At 44.4% G+C, this 27,778-nt stretch overlaps 1 protein-coding gene across 1 annotated transcript; it reads left to right on the forward strand.

Annotated features, from left to right (window-relative positions):
- The first annotated feature begins 1,919 nt into the window (after positions 1-1,919).
- Positions 1,920-22,371, forward strand: LOC143804099 (uncharacterized). The gene is made up of 4 exons (XM_077281836.1): positions 1,920-1,947; positions 21,541-21,744; positions 21,868-22,014; positions 22,102-22,371. Exons 1-4 carry the CDS (start codon positions 1,920-1,922, stop codon positions 22,233-22,235), a joined length of 513 nt encoding a protein of 170 aa, XP_077137951.1. The 3' UTR covers positions 22,236-22,371.
- The last annotated feature ends 5,407 nt before the right edge of the window (positions 22,372-27,778 follow it).

A 27,778-nucleotide genomic window follows, 5' to 3' on the forward strand; every position in this document is an offset into this window, starting at 1 on the left:
GATAGGTGGAGGACGGGGTCCAGGACCTAAGCTGATAGGTGGAGGACGGGGTCCAGGACCTGTGGTAACGAGGTGACGACCAGGATCTGCGGAGCCAGTGTCCATTACGGTGTGGGGAAGCTGCAGTCCTTCGGTGAGGTCCGGACTGACTACTGTGTGCCGGACAGGCAAGTTGGGGACCCCCGTTAGGCAGCTTACCCAGAAGCGTGTTAACAGAGTGTGGGGTAGCTGGAGTCCTTCGGTGAGATCTGGACTGACTACTGTGTATTGACCAGGCGAGTTGGTGGTCCCCGTTAGGCAGCTTACCCAAAGGCTGTTGGAAGAGTCGGCAAGGTGGAGCAGGAGCTCCCGTCAGGTACCAAAGAGACTGTTGGTGCCTGTTGTATTCTATGTAATGAACTGTGCTTAACCCGGTTTGTGGCTTAATAAACCGTATGGACTGCTTTCTTTTATAAACCCGTGCTGTGTGCTTAAATATCGCGGTCAAGCGAGTGTCCCCCAACACTCTCAGTAAGAGAAACCTTACACTACCACACAACTAATAGTAGCCAGGGAGCATACCTACGACTTCCTAAATGCCACGCGCCAGCCGGAGGACTAACTACGCCTGGTAGAGGAAGGAACAGACCTGGCTTACCTCTAGGGAAATACCCCAAAAGATGATAGCAGCCCCCCACATGTAATAACGGTGAGTTAAGAGGAAAAGACATACACAGTATGAAAGTAGATTTAGCAAAGAGAGGTCCACTTACTAGATAGCAGAAGGATACAAAAGAGGACTTCACGGTCAACTGAAAACCCTTTCAAAAAACCATCCTGAAATTACTTTAAGACTCCTGTGTCAACTCATGACACAGGAGTGGCAATTTCAGCCCGCAAGAGCTTCCAGCTACAGAGAATAACAAAAACTGCAAACTGGACAAAAGATACAAAACAAAAGGACAAAGTCCACTTAGCTGATCAGCAGACTAGTAGCAGGAACATGCAACCGAAGGCTCTGGTTACAATGATGACCGGCAAGGAAATGACTGGAGAGCAAGGCTAAATAGGAAACTCCCAAACACTGATGGGAGCAGGTGAACTGAGACAACAAAGCACACACAAGTCACCAGTACCACCAGCAACCACCAGGGGAGCCCAAAAAGCGGATTCACAACACCATAGGCAGTAAGGGACTACAACACCACCACGCTAGAGGAAGACTTTTAACTCCGCTTGGTAAAAAGGACTCTGGATTCGCTTCCAAGCCAGCCGGACCCTGCCTGCCCTGTGATCTGGTGCCCTGGACTGTGGCTGCCTGAAGTCTTCAGTAAACAAGGTAAAGAGACTGCAAACCTGCATCCCATTCTTTATTGCACCATTCACCATCTTCCATCTACACACCGGGAGCCCTGGGGATACACTTCACCTGTGGGAAGTTATACCATCTAGCAGCCATAACATTATCCCAGAGGACCTCTTAAAGCAGCGTCGGTCCCCACTAACCGAATACCACCGAAGAACCATATCTAGCAAGCTTTGCTCATGGTAATTTATCCATCATCCATTTGTGTGCTGACTCCAAGTGTGAACAGAACCATATCTAGCAAGCTTTGCTCATGGTAATTTATCCATCACTCCTGTGTTGTTGTTTTTTTCTCGGTTTTTGGTTTCTGATTCAAAGTGTTCAAAGCTATCTTTTTTTTTTCCTTTTTTCTCACTATTTATGGCCTTGTTCATCATTGGTTGTTTACCCTGCATAGTAATGCCTGCTCTGGCCTTATGCTAATTGGTTAATTGCTGATTGTGGCCATTTGGTTCCTGATGCTAGCAGTCATTTAATTTCATATATATTTTGTCTGGCTGGGATAGCACGCACGCGGGGTTGCGTGTGCAACAGATATTAAGTGCAACAGTATAAAGTGCTTGGCAGTTAGACAATGGCAGTTGGACAGGTCAGGAGACAAGGTAAGGTGCTTAAGTTTTTCAAACAATCATGCTTCTTGGTCAGTCATACTACATTATGCATTGATCATATCAATCTGCTTCTTATTTGTTTTTACTTCTGCTTTCTCGCAACTCGCCCGCCCTTTAGCACATTCTGTGGACTCTCTCCATATCCACTTCTCCCCTCTCCCATGTATAACTCTGAAGCTCTACTGACATTTCTTACCCACTCCAAACCAGCCACTACCTCCATGCAGCACTCAAAGCGTTCATACAAATCATCCCACCACCTGCTCTTTCTGTTTTTTCTCCTTTTACTAGTTGCAGGCAACATCTCCCCCAATCCTGGGCCTCCCTCCACCAGCATATATTACTCTCCTCCAGCATATATTACTCTCCTCCAGCTGCATATAGAAACCCTGCAAATCTTATTAACATTCAGTGCATGCCTGTTATGACCTGGTGGTTAGGAGCACCCGAAGTGACCTGATGGTTAAAACAGAAAACCTGGGACAAGCTCTGAGGAAGTGGTAACTCTACTGACCGCAATCCCTAATCCTATCACACACACTAGAAATAGCCGTGGAGCGTACCTAACTCTCCCTAGACGCCTCTTCACAGCCTAAGAGCTAACTACCCCTAAAGATAGAAATAGCAGCCTACCTTGCCTCAGAGAAATTCCCCAAAGTAGAGGTAGCCCCCCACAAATATTAACTGTGAGTTAAGAGGGAAGTGACAAACACAGGAATGAAACAGATTTTAGCAAAGGAGGCCGAATCTTCTCTAGAAAGACAGGATAGGAAATGGAACTATGCAGTCAGTATAAAAAACTACAAAAACCACGCAGAGTGTGCAAAAAGACCTCCACACCGACTCACGGTGTGGAGGTGCAGCTCTGCACCCCCAGAGCTTCCAGCTAGCAAGGAAATATAATAGCAGGCTGGACTGAAACATAGCATGTACTGAAAAATATATTAAAAAACCAATAAACAGCAAATGACTAGAAAGGACATAGTTTCTGCTGGAGTAGTCAGGTCATCTGAGAATTCCAAGAGAGATCTGAACCAGTACTGAGACATTGACAGCTGGCATGAACTAACGACCTGGGCAGAGTTAAATAGGGAAGCCAGCAGCAGCAATAACGAGGGCAGCTGAGAAAGCCAACCTCAAAGATCAGCAGTTCCACTCAAAGCCACCAGAGGGTGTCCAAGGACAGAACTCACCAAAGTACCATTCACGACCACAGGAGGGAGCCCGAGAACGGAATTCACAACACATGCCTTCTATCGCTTTCCACATGCTCTCTGGAATGCACGGTCTGTGTGTAACAAACTAACTTACATTCGCGATCTTTTCCTCTCTAATTCCCTTAACCTTCTGGCTATTACAGAAACCTGGATCCAGCACTCAGACACCACCGCCGCTGCCGCTCTTTCGTTTGGTGGGCTGAAATTTTCACATACCACCAGACCTGAGAACAGACAGGGTGGAGGTGTTGGTTTGATCCTTTCATCACAATGTGCTTTCCAGGTCATCCCCCGGTTCCTTCACTTACATTTCCTTCCTTTGAAGTCCACACCATCAGACTCTTTAAGCCCTTCTCCTTGCGAGTGGTGGTTTATCGCCCTCCAGGCTCCTCCCGCCTGTTTCTAGACCACTTTGCCTCCTGGCTTACTCACTTTCTATCCTGTGACATCCCCACCCTCATCATGGGAGACTTTAACATCCCTATCAATGATCCCCTGTTAGGGCTAGTGGAACGCACCAAATAATTAGAAAGATAGAGTAAGGTGCGTTTTCAGCCCGGGGTCCACCGTGCAGAGATGGAACCTGCTGCTAAGTAATGACGGACTATATGGCGGTACAATGTGTATACACACACGGGTTAACTTCACCCTGTGTGAAGGAAGCGAACCCTGTTGCATCACAGGGCCATGGTACCGCACCAAGAGCGCAAGCAAGGAGTCTCAGAACTCAATCCCAAGACACAGGATTTGAGTTCAAATAGACCTCTTGCGCTCGACACCGCAACTGGGGTGTCAGAATTAAAGAAATAATATTAATAAAGATGCACGAGAGTGCGTGTGATGCTACACTGGCGAACGCCACTAACCACTCAGGCTTGGGTCAGGAAAGCGCTGTGAAAGCGCACGGCGCCGCACTGGCGGTCACAGCAATAGACGCTATTGTGTTACGTGCTGATGGCTCAGTCAGGCGCTAGATAGCAATCATCCACCTTACGTGAGCAGTCATACAATAGGGATGGGATATTTAAGGACGACTTGCACTCATCAACACACACACGAATACAAATGTACACTAGCGCATGGCCGTGCGGTCATGCAAACCTTTTATAGCTGCAGCATGTACAGGATCTTCCCAGAAGGACCAATGGGAGGCAGCCACAGAAGTTGAGCACCTTCAGGACCTTCCTGGAGGACCAATGGGATCTGCTGCAGTATCTAAGCATGTGACCCTCGATCTCCAATGGGAGATCTTGCCCGGGCATGCTCAGAAGGGGAAAAGCAGGACTTAGTCCCAAAAGCATCTGCTCGCCGCTGCCCAGCATTGGCTTCAATGGCAGAAGCTGGAAAAGCAGCAGTAACCCTATGCACAGAGTGAGACTGAGCAAGACGCTGGGACCGACGTCTCCTCTGAGCAGACTCCACTGTGGCTGGAGACGAATGGGAGACCGCAGCGGAGATGGTTCGAGATCCCCCTGTGCAGAGGTGGGAACTCGACACCCAACATCCCCTCTTCCAATCTGCCTCTCATCTTCTTTCTCTAACTTCTTCATTCAGCCTCTCACAGTTTACTAATTCTCCTACGCATATGGATGGGAATACTGTGGACCTGGTTTTCTCCCGTCCCAGATCGCTGCACGACTTTACTAACTCCCCTCTCCCGCTCTCGGACCACAACCTTCTTTCCTTCTCTGTCAAGAATTGTCTCCTCACTCGGGACACCCCCACTTACCACACTTATCGGAATACACGTTCCATTAATACCCAGCAGCTTATGGACAATCTCCACACATCTTTAGCTCCCATCTCCTCCCTCTCCTGTCCAGACTTAGCATTGTCACACTTCTATAATACACTGAAGAATCCCCTAGATGAAACAGCACCTTCTACACGCAGAAAGACCCGACACAGACAACGGCAGCCCTGGCACACTATGCAAACACGCTTTCTTCAGTGTTGCTCAAGGTGTGCAGAGCGGCAGTGGAGAAAATCTCTCTTAGCAGAAGACTTCATCCACTATAAGTTCATGCTCAAAACCTATAACTCTGCCCTTTATCTGGCCAAACAATCCTACTTCACCACCCTCATCACCTCACTATCCAACAACCCAAAACTTTTGAAACCTTAAACTCCCTCCTGAAACCTAAAGTACAGGCCCCCATCACCAATCTCAGTGGTGAGGATCTGGCCACTTAATTCCTAGAAAAAAAACACATCCATCAGGATATCTCAGCCCAATCTCCTCAGTGCCTGGATCCCCTTCCCTGCCGCACCTCACGCTCACTAGACATCTTTGAGCCTGTTTCAGAAGAAGTTTCCAAGCTCCTCGCTTCTGCTCAGCCTACAACCTACAACAGTGACCCCATTCCTTCACATCTGCAGTCTCTCTCACCAGTGGTCACCACTCACCTGACTAAAATATTTAACCTCTCTAATCTTCAGGTGTCTTTCCCTCCTCATTTAAACATGCCATCATAACCCCTTTACTTAAAAAGCCATGCCTGGACCAGAACTGCACTGCTAACTACAGACCTCAGAGCTCCCAACATAGAAACCCGAACCAATGAGAACATGACAGGGAATATTAGTAATATTAAATTATTTTATTTATTTATTTATTAGTAGCAATAGTGACAAACATTTATAAAAGGATATTAATTAAAAATAAATATAAAAATACATATATAAATAGATTCCAAAAAAGTACACAGTTCAAGCCGCAAAATCATAAGGCAAGCCAGATCCTCATCATATACTATCAAAAAAATGGCAATTTATCCCAATATGCACACTAGATAAAAAAATATTATAAAAAATATATATAGTATAAAAAATCCAAAAATCAATATGTGCCAGTGATAGAAAGATCACAAAAGACTCCAAAAAAAGTATCTCAAAATATCAATGTGGAGAAATAAAGTGCTATGTGCAACAGTTAGATTACCACCAAGAACACATCTAGTGCAAAGAAAACGGCCAAAAGGCCAGGAAAGTGCTATGTGCCAATGCAAAACATTTCTTGCCAATTACTCACAATAATAGATCAGGGGAATGACCCAGGGCTGCCAGCGGCTCGGTAATGTGTACCCCGACGCGCGTTTCAGACACGCAGTCCTTCGTCAGGGGGAGCTCTGGTTTCTGCTCTTTAGTGGGTCTCCACTATAACTGTTGCACAGCTGGTGATCCATTAATTATAGTATATTTTACTCTATTTTACTTACAATTATTATTTTGGTATCATTACTGTGTCCTTTTACTAACTACAGACCTGTCTAACCTTTCCTTCATCTCTAAACTCCTGGAACGCTTGGTCCACTCCTGTCTAATCCGCTATCTCTCGGATAACTCTCTTCTTGACCCCTTACAATCTTGTTTCCGCTCTTTACATTCCACTGAAACTGCCCTCACTAAAGTCTCTAATGATCTAATAACAGCTAAATCCAAAGGTCATTGCTCTCTGCTGATTCTCCTGGATCTCTCTGCCGCAATTGACACTGGATCACCAGCTCCTTCTCACTATGCTCCGCTCCATAGGCCTCAAGGACACAGCCCTCTACTGGTTCTCCTCCTACCTCTCTGACCGCTCCTTCACTGTATCTTTTGCCGGCTCCTCTTCCTCTCCTCGTCCCCTTACTATCGGGCTTCCGCAAGGCTCAGTCCTAGGCCCCCTCCTCTTCTCTCTTTACACGGCCCCTATTGGACAAACAATCAGCAGATTTGGGTTCCAGTATCATCTCTATGCTGATGACACCCAATTATACACTTCTTCCCCTGTCATCACCCCTACCCTAATTCAAAATACCAAGGATTGTCTGTCTGCTGTCTCTAACATCATGTCCTCCCTCTATCTGAAACTAAATCTCTCCAAAACGGAACTTCTTGTGTTTCTCCCTTCTACTAACCTCACTCTACCCAACATCAAATTACCCTGGAGGGTTCAACCATAACTCCCAAGTAGCATGCTCGCTGTCTTGGGGTCATATTTGACACCGAACTTTTCTTTACTCCCTATATCCGATCACTCACTCGCTCTTGTCACCTGCATCTTAAAAACATCTCCAGAATCCAACCTTTTCTCACCTGCTAAGACTCTTACTGTCGCTCTTATTCATTCTCGTCTGGACTACTGCAACTCACTTCTGATCTGTCTCCCTCTTACCAAACTTTCTCCTCTCCAATCCATCTTGAATACGGCAGCCAGGGTCATATTTCTGTCCAGCCGCTTCACCGATGCCTCCATCTTGTGCCAGTCATTACACTGGCTACCCATTCGCTACAGGGTCCAATATAAACTCATCTCTCTCACCCACAAAGCTCTCCACAGTTCTGCACCTCCTTATATCTCCTCTCTCATCTTTGTCTATCGCCCTACATGTGCCCTCCGTTCTACAAATTACCTAAGACTTACATCCCCGGTAATCCAAACCTCGCACCTCCATCTCCAAGACTTCTCTCGTGCTGCGCCAGCTCTCTGGAATGCACTTCCCCAGACGATCAGACTGATACCTAGCTCCGAACTATTCAAGCGTGCTTTAAAAACCCATCTCTTCAAACAAGCCTACCACGTAAACTAACTTTGCCCTGTTCCCTCCTTCCAAATATTATTCTGAATCTGCACCCTACTATTCATCTGTCTCCACACCCTCCATGCACACGACAACTGCACTTGATACTTGACTATTGCACTTAAACACACGGGCTGATGACCGGATCATGCAGCTTTGTATGAAAATCCTTATTTATTATTATTGCCAGACCTGAAATAACGAGCACTTTTCACCTATTGTGTCCCCCCCCCATTTCCTTGTAGATTGTAAGCTTGCGAGCAGGGACCTCACTCCTAATGTCACTGTTTAAATTGTCTTAACTTGTACTGAATTTATTGTCTGTACATGTCCCTGCTTAATTGTAAAATGCTATACACTGTGTTCCAAATTATTATGCAAATAATATTTCCTCATATTTTCCCTAAATTACCTATCTGAATTGCAGTCATTGTTATTTTCCAGTCATCTACTATTCTAGTATAATTGCAATGTTTTGGAAAAAACTGCCTATGAAAACTATCTTTTTAAAAAAATTAAACACTCAAAATGCATGTTCCAAATTATTATGCACAGCAGAGTTTTCAACCTTTTTTTTATTTTGAACAAAAAAATGGTCCATTGTGAAGTTATAAGCATTATCAGCTTATTATGAAATGAAATCAAACAGTTTTCAAGTGAAAACTTTATTCTAGGTGATGTTACAATTGCACGTAGGACCCCTTGTTCAAAAGAAGCTTCTCAACACTCTCGTCCATTGAATTTGTCAGTTTTTGGATGGTTTCTGCTTCAATTGTTTTGCATGTGGACAGAATACCCTCCCAGAGCTGTTGCTTAGATGTGAACTGCCTCCCGCCATCATAGACACTCCTTTTGATGATGCTCCAGAGGTTCTCAGTGGGGTTGAGGTCAGGGGAAGATGGTGGCCACACCATAATTTGTCCTCTTTTATGCCCATAGCAGCCAGAGATGCAGATGTGTTTTTTGCAGCATGAGACGGTGCATTATCATGCATGAAAATGATCTTGCTGCGGAAAGCACGGTTCTTCCTCTTGAACCATGGCAGGAAGTGTTGTTTTAGAAACTCCACATAGATTATGAGTAGTGTAGCATCGGGACCTCTCGTCAAACTCAATTTGACAGGTGGACACGCCCCTATCAAAGTGTATCAAAGTGTGTAACCCCGCCCCTCTCCTTGTCTTCTAACAGCAGCTGTGTGGCAGCTCCCCCGCCCTTTTTATATAGTTTAATATTATTATCAGTGTATTTGATACGGTGAATGTTATCCCCGTAATTGTTTTATATTAGAGTTTTATATTTATATGTGATTTATAATGCGCACATTATGTATGTGGGCATGTTACAACATGAATGTTATCCCCGGGGCATGTTACAACATGAATGTTATCCCCGTAATTGTTTTATATTAGAGTTTTATATTTATATGTGATTTATAATGGGCGCATTATGTGTGCGAGCATATTACAACAAGCGCCGGTATGAATCGTGGTGTTTTATACGTTTATAAAAAGCAAAAGACAGGGTATTGTAAAAGTAAAAGATATTTATTGTAAATAAACACATCTCAGAGACATTTCAACGATTCTTGCAGAGTATAAAAGCAGTCGCATTAAATAGCACGTTGGTTATACAACAACAAACTTCTTACAAAATAATGTGATTATTTATCCACTATAAGTTGTTGTTCATTCATTCTAACTGCAGAAACTCTGGCTGTCTAGTTAATGGCCACACATCTGCCTGCATTTAAGTAAGGAATACTGTCTCCTACTTAATTACCCTAACAGCTGTGATCACAGGGCTTGGAAAATGACTGCATATGATTCAAACCGGTGTTTGTGGGGCTCCCCGCAGCTGTTTCTCCGGTACCCCAAATAACTGCGCAAGCAGAGGGTGGCTAAAAATAGTTTACTGTGTGAAGTAAGGCATGGTAGAATTCCCACTAGCTGAGAAAACACAGAATGGTTTAAAGCAGCTGTCACACAAAGCAACTGGCACCTTGAACGTCTCTAACTAGGAGCTGGACAATTAGTTAGATCAGTGAAGACAAGTGCAGTTTTGATTAAATTGATAATTACAATTAGAACGAGTTAAATTTGAAAATGTTGACGAAATAAAAGCTGCTACGATTCTTTCGTTTCTTTGTACGGCGTTCGTGAAATGTTGTAAAACATTCTTGAATGGTAATCCGCGCACTAAATGATGTAAAACATATACGCAGTAATGGCCGCACGTGTGTGTATACAGGTCTTGGATTTGTGCGTTCTGGTAACAATAATCGTCACAATTCTTATTCAGGAATGTCACAAATTCGCGTGGGAAGATAATATTTTCAGGGCTGAGGCCGTAACTATCAAAAAACACACCCGTCTTATCATCGCAGAGTACGATTAATACCCAGTGTCGTCCGGGTTGATTCGCCGGGTCTGTATTCACGATATATGCCGCTGGTCTCTGAGTCACTCTCTCTTCCGGAAGCAAATCACACGGAAACACACCGACGAATATGCGGTTTGTATAATTGTCGGACTGCAGCAGCGTTGTAAGCTGCAGACTGTCCATCGTTAATTAAAATCGTACAAGATCTCTCTCCTATTATTAATTTCCAGAATGGTGTGATTGACTGCAAAAACAATCATATTTATCGTGTGGGGTGTCGCTAGCGCAAAGCGGACTTCAGCACGTAGGTTACCTGTGTTAATGAGCGAGAAATGTCCTCCAGGCTCTTGATCAGGCGATTGTTATGGTTCTCAATGGCAAGAGAACATAGCCCAGCAAACATAAGAACTAGCTCTTGGAAGGATGGAAACTAAACTGACCATGAACTAAACCTGCCGCACAATTAACAGTAGCCGGGTAGCGTTGCCTACGTTTTATCCCTAGACGCCCAGCGCCAGCCGGAGGACTAACTAATCCTGGCAGAGGAAAATATAGTCCTGGCTCACCTCTAGAGAAATTTCCCCGAAAGGCAGACAGAGGCCCCCACATATATTGGCGGTGATTTTAGAGGAAAATGACAAACGTATGAAAATAGGTTTAGCAAAATTGAGGTCCGCTTACTAGATAGCAGGAAGACAGAAAGGGCACTTTCATGGTCAGCTGAAATCCCTATCAAAACACCATCCTGAAATTACTTTAAGACTCTAGTATTAACTCATAACATCAGAGTGGCAATTTCAGATCACAAGAGCTTTCCAGACACAGAAACGAAACTACAGCTGTGAACTGGAACAAAATGCAAAAACAGACGAGGACAAAAGTCCAACTTAGCTGGGAGTTGTCTAGCAGCAGGAACATGCACAGAAAGGCTTCTGATTACAATGTTGACCGGCATGGAAGTGACAGAGGAGCAAGGCTAAATAGCGACTCCCACATCCTGATGGAAACAGGTGAACAGAGGGGATGATGCACACCAGTTCAATTCCACCAGTGGCCACCGGGGGAGCCCAAAATCCAATTTCACAACAGTACCCCCCCCTCAAGGAGGGGGCACCGAACCCTCACCAGAACCACCAGGGCGATCAGGATGAGCCCTATGAAAGGCACGGACCAGATCGGAGGCATGAACATCAGAGGCAGTCACCCAAGAATTATCCTCCTGACCGTATCCCTTCCATTTGACCAGATACTGGAGTTTCCGTCTGGAAACACGGGAGTCCAAGATTTTTTCCACAACGTACTCCAACTCGCCCTCAACCAACACCGGAGCAGGAGGCTCAACGGAAGGCACAACCGGTACCTCATACCTGCGCAATAATGACCGATGAAAAACATTATGAATAGAAAAAGATGCAGGGAGGTCCAAACGGAAGGACACAGGGTTAAGAATCTCCAATATCTTGTACGGGCCGATGAACCGAGGCTTAAACTTAGGAGAAGAAACCCTCATAGGGACAAAACGAGAAGACAACCACACCAAGTCCCCAACACAAAGCCGAGGACCAACCCGACGCCGGCGGTTGGCAAAAAGCTGAGTCTTCTCCTGGGACAACTTCAAATTGTCCACTACCTGCCCCCAAATCTGATGCAACCTCTCCACCACAGCATCCACTCCAGGACAATCAGAAGATTCCACCTGACCAGAAGAAAATCGAGGATGAAACCCCGAATTACAGAAAAAAGGAGACACCAAGGTGGCAGAGCTGGCCCGATTATTGAGGGCAAACTCCGCTAAAGGCAAAAAAGCAACCCAATCATCCTGATCTGCAGACACAAAACACCTCAAATATGTCTCCAAGGTCTGATTCGTCCGCTCGGTCTGGCCATTAGTCTGAGGATGGAAAGCAGACGAGAAAGACAAATCTATGCCCATCCTAGCACAGAATGCTTGCCAAAATCTAGACACGAATTGGGTTCCTCTGTCAGAAACGATATTCTCCGGAATACCATGCAAACGGACCACATTTTGAAAAAACAGAGGAACCAACTCGGAAGAAGAAGGCAACTTAGGCAGGGGAACCAAATGGACCATCTTAGAGAAACGGTCACACACCACCCAGATGACAGACATCTTCTGAGAAACAGGAAGATCCGAAATAAAATCCATCGAGATGTGCGTCCAGGGCCTCTTCGGGATAGGCAAGGGCAACAACAATCCACTAGCCCGAGAACAACAAGGCTTGGCCCGAGCACAAACATCACAAGACTGCACAAAGCCTCGCACATCTCGAGACAGGGAAGGCCACCAGAAGGACCTTGCCACTAAATCCCTGGTACCAAAGATTCCAGGATGACCTGCCAACGCAGAAGAATGAACCTCAGAAATGACTTTACTGGTCCAATCATCAGGAACAAACAGTCTACCAGGTGGGCAACGATCAGGTCTATCCGCCTGAAACTCCTGCAAGGCCCGCCGCAGGTCTGGAGAAACGGCAGACAATATCACTCCATCCTTAAGGATACCTGTAGGTTCAGAATTACCAGGGGAGTCAGGATCAAAACTCCTAGAAAGGGCATCCGCCTTAACATTCTTAGAACCCGGCAGGTAGGACACCACAAAATTAAACCGAGAGAAAAACAACGACCAGCGCGCCTGTCTAGGATTCAGGCGTCTGGCGGACTCAAGATAAATTAGATTTTTGTGGTCAGTCAATACCACCACCTGATGTCTAGCCCCCTCAAGCCAATGACGCCACTCCTCAAAAGCCCACTTCATGGCCAAAAGCTCCCGATTCCCAACATCATAATTCCGCTCGGCGGGCGAAAATTTACGCGAGAAAAAAGCACAAGGTCTCATCACGGAGCAATCGGAACTTCTCTGCGACAAAACCGCCCCAGCTCCGATTTCAGAAGCGTCGACCTCAACCTGAAAAGGAAGAGCAACATCAGGCTGACGCAACACAGGGGCGGAAGAAAAGCGGCGCTTAAGCTCCCGAAAGGCCTCCACAGCAGCAGGGGACCAATCAGCAACATCAGCACCCTTCTTAGTCAAATCAGTCAATGGTTTAACAACATCAGAAAAACCAGCAATAAATCGACGATAAAAGTTAGCAAAGCCCAAAAATTTCTGAAGACTCTTAAGAGAAGAGGGTTGCGTCCAATCACAAATAGCCTGAACCTTGACAGGATCCATCTCGATGGAAGAGGGGGAAAAAATATATCCCAAAAAGGAAATCTTTTGAACCCCAAAAACGCACTTAGAACCCTTCACACACAAGGAATTAGACCGCAAAACCTGAAAAACCCTCCTGACCTGCTGGACATGAGAGTCCCAGTCATCCGAAAAAATCAAAATATCATCCAGATACACAATCATAAATTTATCCAAATAATCACGGAAAATGTCATGCATAAAGGACTGAAAGACTGAAGGGGCATTTGAAAGACCAAAAGGCATCACCAAATACTCAAAGTGGCCCTCGGGCGTATTAAATGCGGTTTTCCACTCATCCCCCTGCTTAATTCGCACCAAATTATACGCCCCACGGAGATCTATCTTAGAGAACCACTTGGCCCCCTTTATGCGAGCAAACAAATCAGTCAGCAGTGGCAACGGATATTGATATTTAACCGTGATTTTATTCAAAAGCCGATAATCAATACACGGCCTCAAAGAGCCATCTTTCTTAGCCACAAAGAAAAAACCGGCTCCTAAGGGAGATGACGAAGGACGAATATGTCCCTTTTCCAAGGACTCCTTTATATATTCTCGCATAGCAGCATGTTCAGGCACAGACAGATTAAATAAACGACCCTTAGGGTATTTACTACCCGGAATCAAATCTATGGCACAATCGCACTCCCGGTGCGGAGGTAATGAACCAAGCTTAGGTTCTTCAAAAACATCACGATATTCAGTCAAGAATTCAGGAATCTCAGAGGGAATAGATGATGAAATGGAAACCACAGGTACGTCCCCATGCGTCCCCTTACATCCCCAGCTTAACACAGACATAGCTTTCCAGTCAAGGACTGGGTTATGAGATTGCAGCCATGGCAATCCAAGCACCAACACATCATGTAGGTTATACAGCACAAGAAAGCGAATAATCTCCTGGTGATCCGGATTAATCCGCATAGTTACTTGTGTCCAGTATTGTGGTTTATTACTAGCCAATGGGGTGGAGTCAATCCCCTTCAGGGGTATAGGAGCTTCAAGAGGCTCCAAATCATACCCACAGCGTTTGGCAAAGGACCAATCCATAAGACTCAAAGCGGCGCCAGAGTCGACATAGGCATCCGCGGTAATAGATGATAAAGAACAAATCAGGGTCACAGATAGAATAAACTTAGACTGTAAAGTGCCAATTGAAACAGACTTATCAAGCTTCTTAGTACGCTTAGAGCATGCTGATATAACATGAGTTGAATCACCGCAATAGAAGCACAACCCGTTTTTTCGTCTAAAATTCTGCCGTTCACTTCTGGACAGAATTCTATCACATTGCATATTCTCTGGCGTCTTCTCAGTAGACACCGCCAAATGGTGCACAGGTTTGCGCTCCCGCAGACGCCTATCGATCTGGATAGCCATTGTCATGGACTCATTCAGACCCGCAGGCACAGGGAACCCCACCATAACATCCTTAATGGCATCAGAGAGACCCTCTCTGAAATTCGCCGCCAGGGCGCACTCATTCCACTGAGTAAGCACAGCCCATTTACGGAATTTCTGGCAGTATATTTCAGCTTCGTCTTGCCCCTGAGATAGGGACATCAAGGCCTTTTCCGCCTGAAGCTCTAACTGAGGTTCCTCATAAAGCAACCCCAAGGCCAGAAAAAACGCATCCACATTGAGCAACGCAGGATCCCCTGGAGCCAATGCAAAAGCCCAATCCTGAGGGTCGCCCCGGAGCAAGGAAATCACAATCCTGACCTGCTGAGCAGGATCTCCAGCAGAGCGAGATTTCAGGGACAAAAACAACTTGCAATTATTTTTGAAATTTTGAAAGCAAGATCTATTCCCCGAGAAAAATTCAGGCAAAGGAATTCTAGGTTCAGATATAGGAACATGAACAACAAAATCTTGTAAATTTTGAACTTTTGTGGTGAGATTATTCAAACCTGCAGCTAAACTCTGAATATCCATTTTAAACAGGTGAACACAGAGCCATTCCAGGATTAGAAGGAGAGAGAGAGAGAAAGGCTGCAATATAGGCAGACTTGCAAGATATTCAATTACAAGCACACTCAGAACTGAAGGAAGAAAAAAAAAAAAAAAAAATCTTCAGCAGACTTCTCTCTTCTCTCCTTTCTCTGTCAATTAATTTAACCCTTTTCTGGCCGGTCAAACTGTTATGGTTCTCAATGGCAAGAGAACATAGCCCAGCAAACATAAGAACTAGCTCTTGGAAGGATGGAAACTAAACTGACCATGAACTAAACCTGCCGCACAATTAACAGTAGCCGGGTAGCGTTGCCTACGTTTTATCCCTAGACGCCCAGCGCCAGCCGGAGGACTAACTAATCCTGGCAGAGGAAAATATAGTCCTGGCTCACCGCTAGAGAAATTTCCCCGAAAGGCAGACAGAGGCCCCCACATATATTGGCGGTGATTTTAGAGGAAAATGACAAACGTAGTATGAAAATAGGTTTAGCAAAATTGAGGTCCGCTTACTAGATAGCAGGAAGACAGAAAGGGCACTTTCATGGTCAGCTGAAAACCCTATCAAAACACCATCCTGAAATTACTTTAAGACTCTAGTATTAACTCATAACATCAGAGTGGCAATTTCAGATCACAAGAGCTTTCCAGACACAGAAACGAAACTACAGCTGTGAACTGGAACAAAATGCAAAAACAGACGAGGACAAAAGTCCAACTTAGCTGGGAGTTGTCTAGCAGCAGGAACATGCACAGAAAGGCTTCTGATTACAATGTTGACCGGCATGGAAGTGACAGAGGAGCAAGGCTAAATAGCGACTCCCACATCCTGATGGAAACAGGTGAACAGAGGGGATGATGCACACCAGTTCAATTCCACCAGTGGCCACCGGGGGAGCCCAAAATCCAATTTCACAACAGGCGATAAATCAAAAGCAAATAGAGTGAATCCATCCATAAATTCTTCACGGTCTATCGCCATGGCACAATCAGCCTTTTGCTTGCCGGATATATGGGCAAGCGCCATATACTCTCTGATGGCTAATCCATCATTAAAATTAGGATTATAAGGCCTCGCGGGTATCTGCTGACCGTCCAGATATAAAGCGGCGTGGTTGATGTGGTAGTGGTGGAAGTGCAAAGGATTTTTTGCGTAAGCGCCACTGAACGCCTCATTATCCACAAAACCTAATATAACAGTCTTTGGTATCTGGCCTAGGAAGAGGTTCTCGTGGTTCGTGATCCGTGTCCCCGCGGCGATGCTGTACACTTTCAGACATGTTCGGTCAATAGCGTACTTGGCGGTTGCGGATAGGAGGGCCTGGCTGTGACCGATTCGGACAGCCGGAGACACCTGCACTCTTTTCACGTAGAGAACCGCTTGCGAGATTTGCACCTTCAACGGCTCGGCTTCTGCGGACATGAGGCAGAAAGCATCCTTATTTCTTGTTAGCTTAACCTTAAGGTCAAGTCCGTTCAATATTAACTTTGGCTGATTAAATATATCCCCAAAGATGGGGCCCAAGAGGTCGATGGGCCTTGAGCGAGAAGCTGCATTGGCTCTTTTGATAAATCCCGCATTTGCGCCATCCAAGCGCCGGTCATTATGATGACCAGCAGTGTCTTTATAGAACAAACCGGCTGTAAATTGCGAAGCCAGCGTCTGCGAGCTGTAATTTAAAAGGGTCTCTATGTACGCTCTATAGCTGTAGAGATTGTCCGATTGCGAGATAAGCCGGTCTCCCAGAGTAATGTCGACCTGGTTAAAAAGGGTGGCTAGAGGATAATTTATGAGGGCAACACGGGCATCATCGGCGATAGCCGTATTATCTTGCTTCACGATGCGGCAGCTTACGTACAACAGAGTATTGTTCAGATCATAATAATAATCGCCGCTCCCGGATATGAAAAACTCCAACGGGCCATTGTCTGACAGAGCCGCAACCGGCTGTACTTCTACAAATAGAGATTTCTCTATACTTGTTTGTGTCGGGGGCACGTCAAAAATATCCAGCTCAGATTTTGCGCACTCTACAGAAGCGTCATGCAGGAAAGCCATGATAACCGATTAGAAGATGTCGTCCGCAGAGCGTCTTACCCGTTTCTGGCGGCGCCGTCTCTTGGCGGTAGTTTTATTCATGAGCATCGGCGGTAAAGGCGGGCAAGCACGCCTCTTTCTTTTTTGCGCTTTTTTAGCGACATAAACTAATCCAGAGCCATCTTGCTGCGGTTGTGTATTTATCTGTTTCATAAGGGCCGTTGAGGCGGTCGTGACGGCATCCGTCGCAATGTTCCGGACAGCCGTCTTTATGTGCGGTTTTACTAATTCTAGACCTTTTCTGAAAAGCGGCACGGCGCGACGAAATAAACCTTTAAATATCCCGGCCAGGCCGGAGCCATACATGTACTCACTCCCGCGGAATCCCTCTAGCCCGTGCCCCGACTGGGCAGTATAGTAGCGGGCATAAACAGCGGGGTCTCCATACACCCTTTGAGACACCATTTTATCGTGTCAATACTGACGCGGTCTGAAATGTAATCGCACTATACACTTCCCGTATCTGAATTTAACAGGCGTAGCCTGGTCCGACATGACTGTAATGTTTATGGAGTCAAAGTGCTGTTTGCACAGCGGTATGTAATCGGGGCGTGTGTAGTGCACCGTGACAATATCATTATCATCGCCGCTAACTTCTACGGTTCGTAACAGCTGAACGTAACTGTCGCCTACAAGCTGGTGCTGAATTATATCGGTGTATACAAAAAGCGAATAAAAACCAGCCTTTGAATCGGGGTAAAAGCGGCGATTCCACGGCATTAAAGCAACGGGGGAGTCCTCGACGGTCTGTAGCCCGAAAATAAATTTTAGCTTAGTACCCAGAGCAAACTGTATAGGGGCCGGGTCGGGTAGGATCACCTCTCGGCGTACCTCATCATACCGTATTCTGTAGGCTGGCGTGGATAAATTCAGCGCTTCTATACGGGTATTGACCGTGGCAACCAGCTTATGAATGTTCGAGTAAAACCCTGATTTTATGTGATAATGTTCTAACGGATCGCCGTGTTTGGCGGCGTAGAAGTTCCCTTCAAAAGCCTCAAACGTGTTCCACGTATGGGGGTACTGTATTTCCGTTAACGCCACTTCATAAGCTTCTGAAAGATGAACGGCCCTCGCTAGCTTGGTGTTGTAATTCGATATGGTGTTATCGGGGTAGATATTAATTGAAGAATTACTGGGAAGAGTCACAAAAAAGGAGCGGGCTTCCATAGCTATATATCTGTCAACTCCGAAGCCGGGATCCAACTATTGAATTTTTCGGGGTACCTTAGCCATTTGACGAGGCAGTGGCTTACACCCCCGACACGTTTTTTTCTCAAAATCTTTTCCACTCTGTAGATGCGATTCTCATCCGTAGGTATTTTTTGCAGTTCTTCCTTATAAAATGACCCCTCTACAGGGTCGCCGGCTAAATCAGCAATTTTATAAAGAGGTTTATGAAATTTATTGGAGACCCCGGTAATTAAAAAAATCTCTTCGCTGTACGTTTTCTCATACCCCTTACAGAACGTATCTTTATAGCGGGAAATTCTCACATGATCACCGACCTTTAAAGTCGGTTTAATCGGTTTATTAGCAATAGTAGAACTGTAAATATTGCGCCAGATTTGCATGGCGTTTTTCTCTGTCACTTCAGCGGGACTACAGCGTATGGTAGAATGATACGTATGATTGTAGCTATGCACCAAATCCGGTAAAATATCAATATACCTAAAGGTATTATGCTTCGTGAGATAGCGCCACATACGAGTTTTTAATGTGCGATTAAAGCGCTCTACCATAGCTGCTTTCACGGCGTTGTTGGTAAAAAAGTGGTGTATATTATGTAAATTACACAGCCGCTTGACTGACGAATTTATAAATTCTTTGCCGCGATCCGTCTGCAATTTCTTCGGTATGCGCTTATCATTTTGAAATATTAATTCGAACGACCTAGCCACGCTAGGCCCCGTTTTGCACGACAAAGCAACACACCATGCGTATCTCGATAGAGTATCAATCACCGTCAGGATGTATTTGACATTATCATTTTCCCTTGAATAGTCGATTAAACTTACGAGGTCCGCCTGCCATTGTGCGTCAATATTCGAAACATAAATTTTATTTGTCACAAAATGTTTTCTGATGGGCTTATGCAGGGTATAAACGTCTTGTCGCTCCAGCCACGCAGTCACGTCAGATTTCTTTATTCCGCGGTCTCTCGTCGCTCTAAATAATTTGTCTATTCCGTAGAATGACCCGGAATTGCCTGCTGTGAAATACTGCTTTTCTAATATGCGATCCCGGGTATTAGAATCCATGACTGAATAAATGCATGTGTCTAATCAACAGACACTTGCCTCTTCAGCTGTATAAAATTTCGTATCAAACGGTGTATTTACCCCAAATATCACAGGCCAAGATAACTTGCTTAGATTTTTTTTTTTTTTTTTTTTTTTTTCTACACAACAGCTGCGAGTCACTAGTGTAATCCGATACTGACTGCTCGAAAACAGTGAAGAGTCGCCCGCAGCCTTTGTTTGTTTTTTCTTTAAATAGTGGTCACAATGAAGGCACTGAAGACAGCAGCGACACAGAAGCCGGCTCTTCTACGACTCTGAATAGCTGATATTTTAAAAGGTAAGTGTCAACTAATTTATTTGCGCTCCGGCATTATAATCCATGTACAGTATGTAATTGTTATATAGGCCCATAGAAAGTAAGTCCGCAAGGCCAGGGTCCACTCTGTACCAGTCTGTCACTGTAAACTTGATTACTGTAAACGGTATTTATAACCACACGTATGCAGCACATTTCTCATGTACACCACCATGGAATTAATGGCGCTATATAAATAATAATAATAGTTAAAAACTGAATCTTTTTAATTCATATATAGTATTATTTATACTTCTGATTGGTTATTTTTAGTTATACCCTTCAATCAGATATAAGTCTGACACGGGGGCTTCTAAAGAGTCGTTGGAGCTCCTATTTCTCCCAACACCCTGTCTTTTAAAGATATGTAATTTTTAAAATAATATGTCAATAAAGATATTTTTACTTTTATTTACTAATGTGTCACTTCATACCCTGTTAGGTAATTTTGCCACCCTACTCCACTCATCTTCAGGTAAATACCTCACGGCTCTGTGTTCGTTGCTTTTCTGTCTTCTCCAAGCAGCATCTGTCTTAGGAATTTAAGTTTCCTTCTGCGGTATCACACTGCCATCTAGTGGGCAACTCTTTAACTTCAGTATTTTTACTAACCTTTGCATAGCAGCAATTATTATACCAACATTTGTGTCATTATAGAATCTATCAACAGCAATACCATAGTCATTTTTGATGTGTGGGCGCTGCCGTGTATATAGTTATACTTCTGATTGGCTATTTTTAGTTATACCCTACAAGCAGATATAACCCTGACATGCGGCTCTTCTAAAGAGACGCTGGAGGGCCTATTTTTCCAGCACCCCGCCTTTTAAAGATATGTAATTTTTAAAATAATATGTCAATAAAGATATTTTTACTTTTATTTACTAGTGTGTCATCTCATACCATGTATTTTTGTCAGCGCTAATTCATATATAGTATATATATATATATATATATATATATATATATATATATAAATATAGATATATATTTGTTATATAGTTAAAATCTGTATTTATCGCCGGTATAAAGGCTTGTGACAGGGGCGTAACCGGGGTGTGTTTCTGGGCGTTAACACTCGGCTTGCTTTCTGACCCGCAGAATAAATACAGCTGTCTGTGCCTGTACACGCACCAGAAGTCAGTCGCAGTCTAATCTCTGACCTATTCGGAAATGTAAGTATATAAGACAGTTGTCTTATTATTCGCAAATGCTTAATTATGTTTTAGAGAGGCATAGGTAAATATATTTATTATTATGACATGATTTGTGTAATACAGTAGTTAACAGCTGTTAATACAGTCTAACTAGTGTATTCAGCGTGTACTTATTACCTATCTTGTTTAGTATAAATAATATTTGCGGTGTGAAATTAATATAGACGGTGCAAAAATTTACACGGGTAATTTATGTTTAGATGGAATCCCAAAATTTTTTGGATTTTCCCGATCAAGTTGAGGATTCGGTATTAGGTATGTTTCAAGCTTTATATAAATGCAGCTGCTAGTGTGCCATTCTATGTAAGCGCTGTTATGTATATTATATTTATATTCTTTCTTGATTAAGATGAATTTGTCAGGAGCCTTCCGGAGTCTGTTTTTAACACCTACAGCGTACCAACTCTGGACAACGTGCCTACTCTGGACAGCGCACCTACTCTGGATTGCGACACAGCCGGAGCTGAGTTTAATATCGCCGATGTGGCTGATGCATGGGCGTTTAATATCGCTGATGATGCTGGTGCATGGGATTCTGCCCAGGACATCATAGGTGTGTTGTGTGTATATATCTTTTAAGTATTTAGACGTGTAATCATATATTAATTCTTCACAGGTGGCGACATGAATCTCTTTTAAGTATTTAGTCGTGTAAATATATATTCACTCTCTACAGATGTCGACCTGATTCCAGAACCAGATACCTCGGAACACAATCAGATGCTCGTTGAAGACCTGTCGTACCAGGCCCCTACACCGAGAAACAGCCCTGTTTCTAGAGCCCCTAAAAAACCGAGAGGGCCTGCGAGCAAGAAAGGAAAAGGTAGCAATCGTATGAAAGCGTGTTTTTGCACAACCGCTCTGAGAAAAGCCCCCTCGACACTACTAAGGCCTATATCTTTATTTATAGCTTGTAAACTGAAGCCTAGAAGGGTTTTCACAAAGGAGAATATACACCTGCTAGCGGAGAACCCCACAGAAGCTCCAGAAGCCGCCACGGCAGTCATCCGCCCCATATCGCTAGGCCGTAAGTGTGTGTTTTGATATACGTGCACACTCTCTGTACAGTTAATGATGCACATGTTTCTCCAATGAGATCCTGATCACGCACATATCTGACACATATCTGGCACATATCTGACACATATCTGGCACATATCTGACGCATATCTGACGCATATCTGACACATGTATAATCTTTCCTGCAGCTAAAAGCAAAGTCATGAGAAAAATACCTCCAACACCTCTACAGCCGCTACAGCTCTCCGAGAATGGCGCAGTACCAGTGTGGCCGGCAATACAGCCATCGATCACCCGTGTGAATGACCCCACGCTACTATATCCAGAAGTGGTAGAGGTACACCGAAAACATAACCGAAAAACAAAACATATTACAGATCCAGTAAACACAACAAGCGCTGTGGGTGCCACAGCATCGCTCCCTCGTGAAGAACTTGATCGTGAGATTGATCAGCTCGCTGATGGTAAGCGATCAGCCGTGGAACCGATCATTATACGTATGTCACACACTATGCATCCGCCAGCGGCATATCTAACTGCACCTGCTAACACCTCTGGCGCTGCCCCCACAGGCGCCTCTAATTTGGGTAGTACATCTCATGCTTGTGTATCTAACTCTGTTAATGCTAAGAAGGGGTTAAAGAGGGCATTACCAGCGAGTGTTAAGTTGTGTAAAAAGCCGAGGATTCAAGCGTCAGCTACAAATCTGCCGCATGAACCCCGCAGTTGGGGGCTCGCTGAAATGTCTGTGTTTCAGGAGCTGTTCACGCGCTACTTACGCTACAAACTCTGGGGTTCCAACATAATGTTTTTTTGTGATACTTTTGAAAAATTATTATCAACACAAACCCCAACACACGCTAATAAGATCGAACTATATGCACTCCGGAGTCTGCAGCTGGATGGCGAGACAGCAGCTGCCGCTCCCCCATTATGACTGAATATGGTCGGCCACGGTATGCATAAACCACCTAAATCGTCAACACCCGGCTATAATAGGGCTAGAGTTATAAAGAGGGCTCTAAAATTGTTGGTCAGCGCCAGACGCTCGCTATGCGCTAGGAGGCGTCGTGGCGGCGTGTGTCCTGCAATACCTCTACAGACGTCACAGTTGCAGCCACACGCGGCAGACCCGCATTCACATAGCCGTGGCCACTCTGCAGATACCATGCACGCATCTACACAAAATTCACAAGCCTCAGACGTTGACACAGCCGGTGGTGGTGATGTGCTGTACAACGATCATACAGTATTTTTACAACGCATCTATCATCATCATAGACCTCTCCGCAATTTCAACGGGCATATACATACAAATCATTTTAGATTTGTAAATTTGGAGCGTGTACGATCATTTGTAGAGGGTGTGAATATTGTTCATGACGGCATTCAGTCATTACTGGATAGAATCATCAGGGACATTGAACCTGGTGACTTTGTACAGTTAAGGCTTGAAGGTGACGATACTCTAGACCCTATTTTCGCTACAAAACAGACCAGGGAAGATTTTAATGCCGAATCTTTTTTAAAAGCCGTTGCCCGTACACTTCAGAGTAACGCTGAATGCATAGCAACCAATTCGCTAAAGCTAGTCGTCACCATCATTAAAAACCGCCGCGGTGGTGTAAAACAAAGGCGCTTGAAATCTATAGCGAGTAGTCAGGTCATTAAACAAAAGAGGCGGTGGCTGTATGATTTTAACAACTACACGACAAACCTGTGTTTGGCTGCTAGTGTGTGCGCCCTGATGGCCGACACGGATCTCGCTGATGCCGATTTGTTGAGCCGCTCTAAAAACATACACACAGCCCTGGGCATCCCTGATGGTCAGTTAGTGAGCTTTAGCGACATCCCTGCATTTGAAAAATATTTGGGGGTTACCATTAAAGTGCTGTACTATAGTCAGGGTGACTGGCGCTACTTTCAGAGCGGCAATGCAGCTAATGCTAAAACCGTATTCCTATTGTTCCATGATGATCACTACTACGGTATCAAAAATATGAAGGGTTTTATCGGTGCTGATTACTTTTGTGGGCTCTGCAATTCAGTGTTTCACCACAAGAACAACCATTCCTGTCAGTATTTTTGTAAAGCCTGTCAGAGAGAGGATTGTGTAAAAAGCAGTGCCGACCAACAGCCCAGGTGCCCTGTTTGTAGAGTTTATTGTCGCTCGAGCGAGTGCTTAGATTATCACACACAATTAGCTGTAGGCGACCCAGCATTCTGCAGGCTTAAAACATTTTGTGATAAATGCAACCATTTTGTTCTCAGAAATAGCGAGACTGAGCATAAATGTAATGGTTTGCGCTGTCCTGTATGTCGCAGACATATAAATAAATTCGATGCCCATCTTTGTTACATGCGGAGGTATGTAGCACAGGACGAGTCAGACTGTTATATCTTTTATGATTTTGAATGTATGCAGGAGACAGGCACACCCATCCCGAATTACATTTATGCTACGACGCTGTGTGGTCACCCCTCCTGGGAGTTTGAGGGGGATACCTGTACACATGACTTTGTACAGTTCTTTACAAGCGGCAAATTTTCAGATCACACATTTATTGCCCACAATGGCGGTAGATACAACTCATACTTTATTGTTAAGGAACTGATTTCTGAAAAACTAGATGTACAGTTGATAACCCAAGGTGGCCGTCTCTTGTGTGTGACGCTGCCCGATCTGTCTATAAGGTTCATAGACTCTCTAAATTTTATCCCCATGAAACTCAGTAAATTACCACAGGCCATGGGCTTTTCAGGAGGCAAGGGCCATTTTCCACACTTTTTTAATACCAGAGAAAATCAAAATTATGTAGGCCCCATACCCGATGTAAAATATTATGGGACGGAGTACATGTCAGCTGAGGAGAAGTCAGAGTTCCTGGTGTGGTATGAGACACAGGTAAATACAACTTTTGACTTCAAGGCCGAGCTAAAATCTTATTGCAAACAAGATGTTGAAATTCTGAGACACGCCTGCGAGATCTATAGAGAGCGTATTATGCAAATGACACAGAAAAATGTCAAAAAAATACTGTAAGCGTCAAAAGCAAACGATTGTAGTGAGCAGATGTGTTGATCCTTTTCAGCTCATCACCCTGGCCTCGGTGTGTATGGCAATGTACAGGTTTAAATTTCTTCCAAAAAAGACAATTGCCATTTTACCTGGTGATAATTATCACAAGGCAAAAAAGCGCTACTCGTCACCCGCTATACAGTGGCTCATGTATGTAGCCCACTCCGAGAACATCGACATACAGCACGCTTTGAGAGGCGGTGAAAAACAAGTCGGGAAATATTTTCTAGATGGCTATGCCTATGTTAACGGCCAACACATAGCCTTTGAATTTCAGGGGTGTTTTTATCACGGTTGTCCCGTGTGCTATAATGAAAATGACAAGAATATGGTCACAAACACGTCCTACGGTCAGTTATATTACACCTTTTTAGCTAAAAAGCGCTACTTACAGTGCTGCGGGTACACAATGAGGCTGATGTGGGAGCATGAGTGGTATGAAATGGTTGAAAATGATTCTAACCTTCAAACATTTCTCCGCCAGATGGAATTTCCCGTTCCTTTAGATCCCCGTGATGCGCTTTATGGCGGCCGAACTAACGCCATTAAGCTCTATCACCATCTGGAAGAAGGGGAGACGTTACATTACTATGATTTCACCAGTCTGTACCCCTTTGTAAACAAAACTAAAACATACCCTGTAGGTCATCCAGACATCATCTATGACAATTTTGGATTCATTAAAAAATACTTTGGCATTGCTAAAGTCAAGGTCTACCCGCCGAGAGATTTATTTTTTCCAGTTCTACCGGTAAAACTCAACAAAAAATTAATGTTTCCCCTATGCTACACATGCGCTGTAAATTCCCAGGCAGATATTTGTGCTCATAGTGATGAGGAACGTGCCCTGACAGGTACCTGGTGCACTATAGAGCTCGAGATGGCGATAGAAAAAGGGTATCGGATCGCCCACATCTATGAAATATGGCATTTTCCTAAAACCACTGATGAGCTGTTTGCTCCCTACATTAAATTACACCTTAGGGATAAGCAGGAAGCCTCTGGTTACCCTAGCTGGTGCACTGATGATGCCAAGAAAAGGCAGTACATTGACTCCTTTCTTGAAAAAGAAGGTGTGCAATTACGCCCTGAAAATATAGCGGTCAACCCTGCTAAGAGACAGACCTCCAAGCTTTTCTTAAATTCTTTATGGGGGAAGTTTGCTCAGAGATCTAATCTATCATGTACCAGCATTGTTAGGGATCCTGATGAGCTTTTTAAGTATTTGTTCCTGCCTTACTACGACATCTCGATGTTACACTTCCTTGATGATGACACCGCAGCCATTAACTGGAAATACGCAAAAGGTCACCACACAGTCAACAAAAGCACAAACATTTTTATAGCGTGTTTTACAACAGCGTATGCTCGACTAGAGCTCTATTCGCTGCTGGACCGGCTGCAGGAGAGGTGCCTTTATCACGACACAGATTCTGTTATTTTTGTACAGAGAGACGGTGAGTGGCAGCCGCCTTTAGGCGATTACCTGGGGGAGCTGACCAGTGAAATACCCGATGGTACACACATCACAGAATTTGTATCCGCGGGTCCCAAAACTTACGGGTACAAACTCAACACGGGTAAAACTGTCTTAAAAGTTAAGGGTATAACACTAAATGTTGGTAACTCTCAATCTATTAATTTCAACAGTCTAAAAGATCTAGTTCTGGACTACCCGAGCAATTCTGACACAGATACGCAGAAACGTATTGTCGTACAACAACCGTCCATTGTAAGAAATAAAAAGTACTGGGAGATTGAAACGAGGCCGTTACGCAAAACACAAAAGTGCGTTTATACAAAGCGGCGACTAATTGACGGTTTCACAACCCTGCCTTTTGGGTATTAGCAGAGTATTGTGCTGATGGATACACGCTTGCAACACCCATTCTCATGCATTCTAGCAGGACCGTCTAATTCTGGAAAGAGCTATTTTGTAAAACAATTGCTGTATAATATTGAAACTAATTTTTCTCAGAAACCTGATAATATTGTTTGGTTTTATTCGTGTTGGCAAAAACTATATGATGAAATCTCTCTCTCTTTTCCCCACGCCAGATTTGTGGAGGGTCTGCCGAATACATTCGTAGATGATGAATTATTCCCGCCGGAGAAGGTGAATTTGGCTATTGTTGATGACCTCATGGAGAGTGCTAGTGAAAATTGTGAGATAGAAAAAGCCTTTACCAAGTATGTGCACCACAGAAATCTCAGCATTTTCTACCTGGTTCAAAACATATTTTGCCAGGGCAAGAAAAGCCGTACGATAAATTTAAACACAAAATACATGGTGCTTTTTAATAACCCCCGAGATAAATTACAAATTTTAACTCTAGCTCGCCAGATGTATCCCGGAAAAACACGTTTTTTCCTAGAAGCTTTTGAGGATGCCACGCGGGAACCTTACGGGTATTTGCTTGTAGATTTGAGAGCCAATACCCCTGAGGAACATCGTTTAAGGACCGGCTTGTTTCCACCAGCGTTGCCC

This window comes from Ranitomeya variabilis, chromosome 2 (assembly GCF_051348905.1).
Source record: "Ranitomeya variabilis isolate aRanVar5 chromosome 2, aRanVar5.hap1, whole genome shotgun sequence".
NCBI lineage: Eukaryota > Metazoa > Chordata > Amphibia > Anura > Dendrobatidae > Ranitomeya > Ranitomeya variabilis.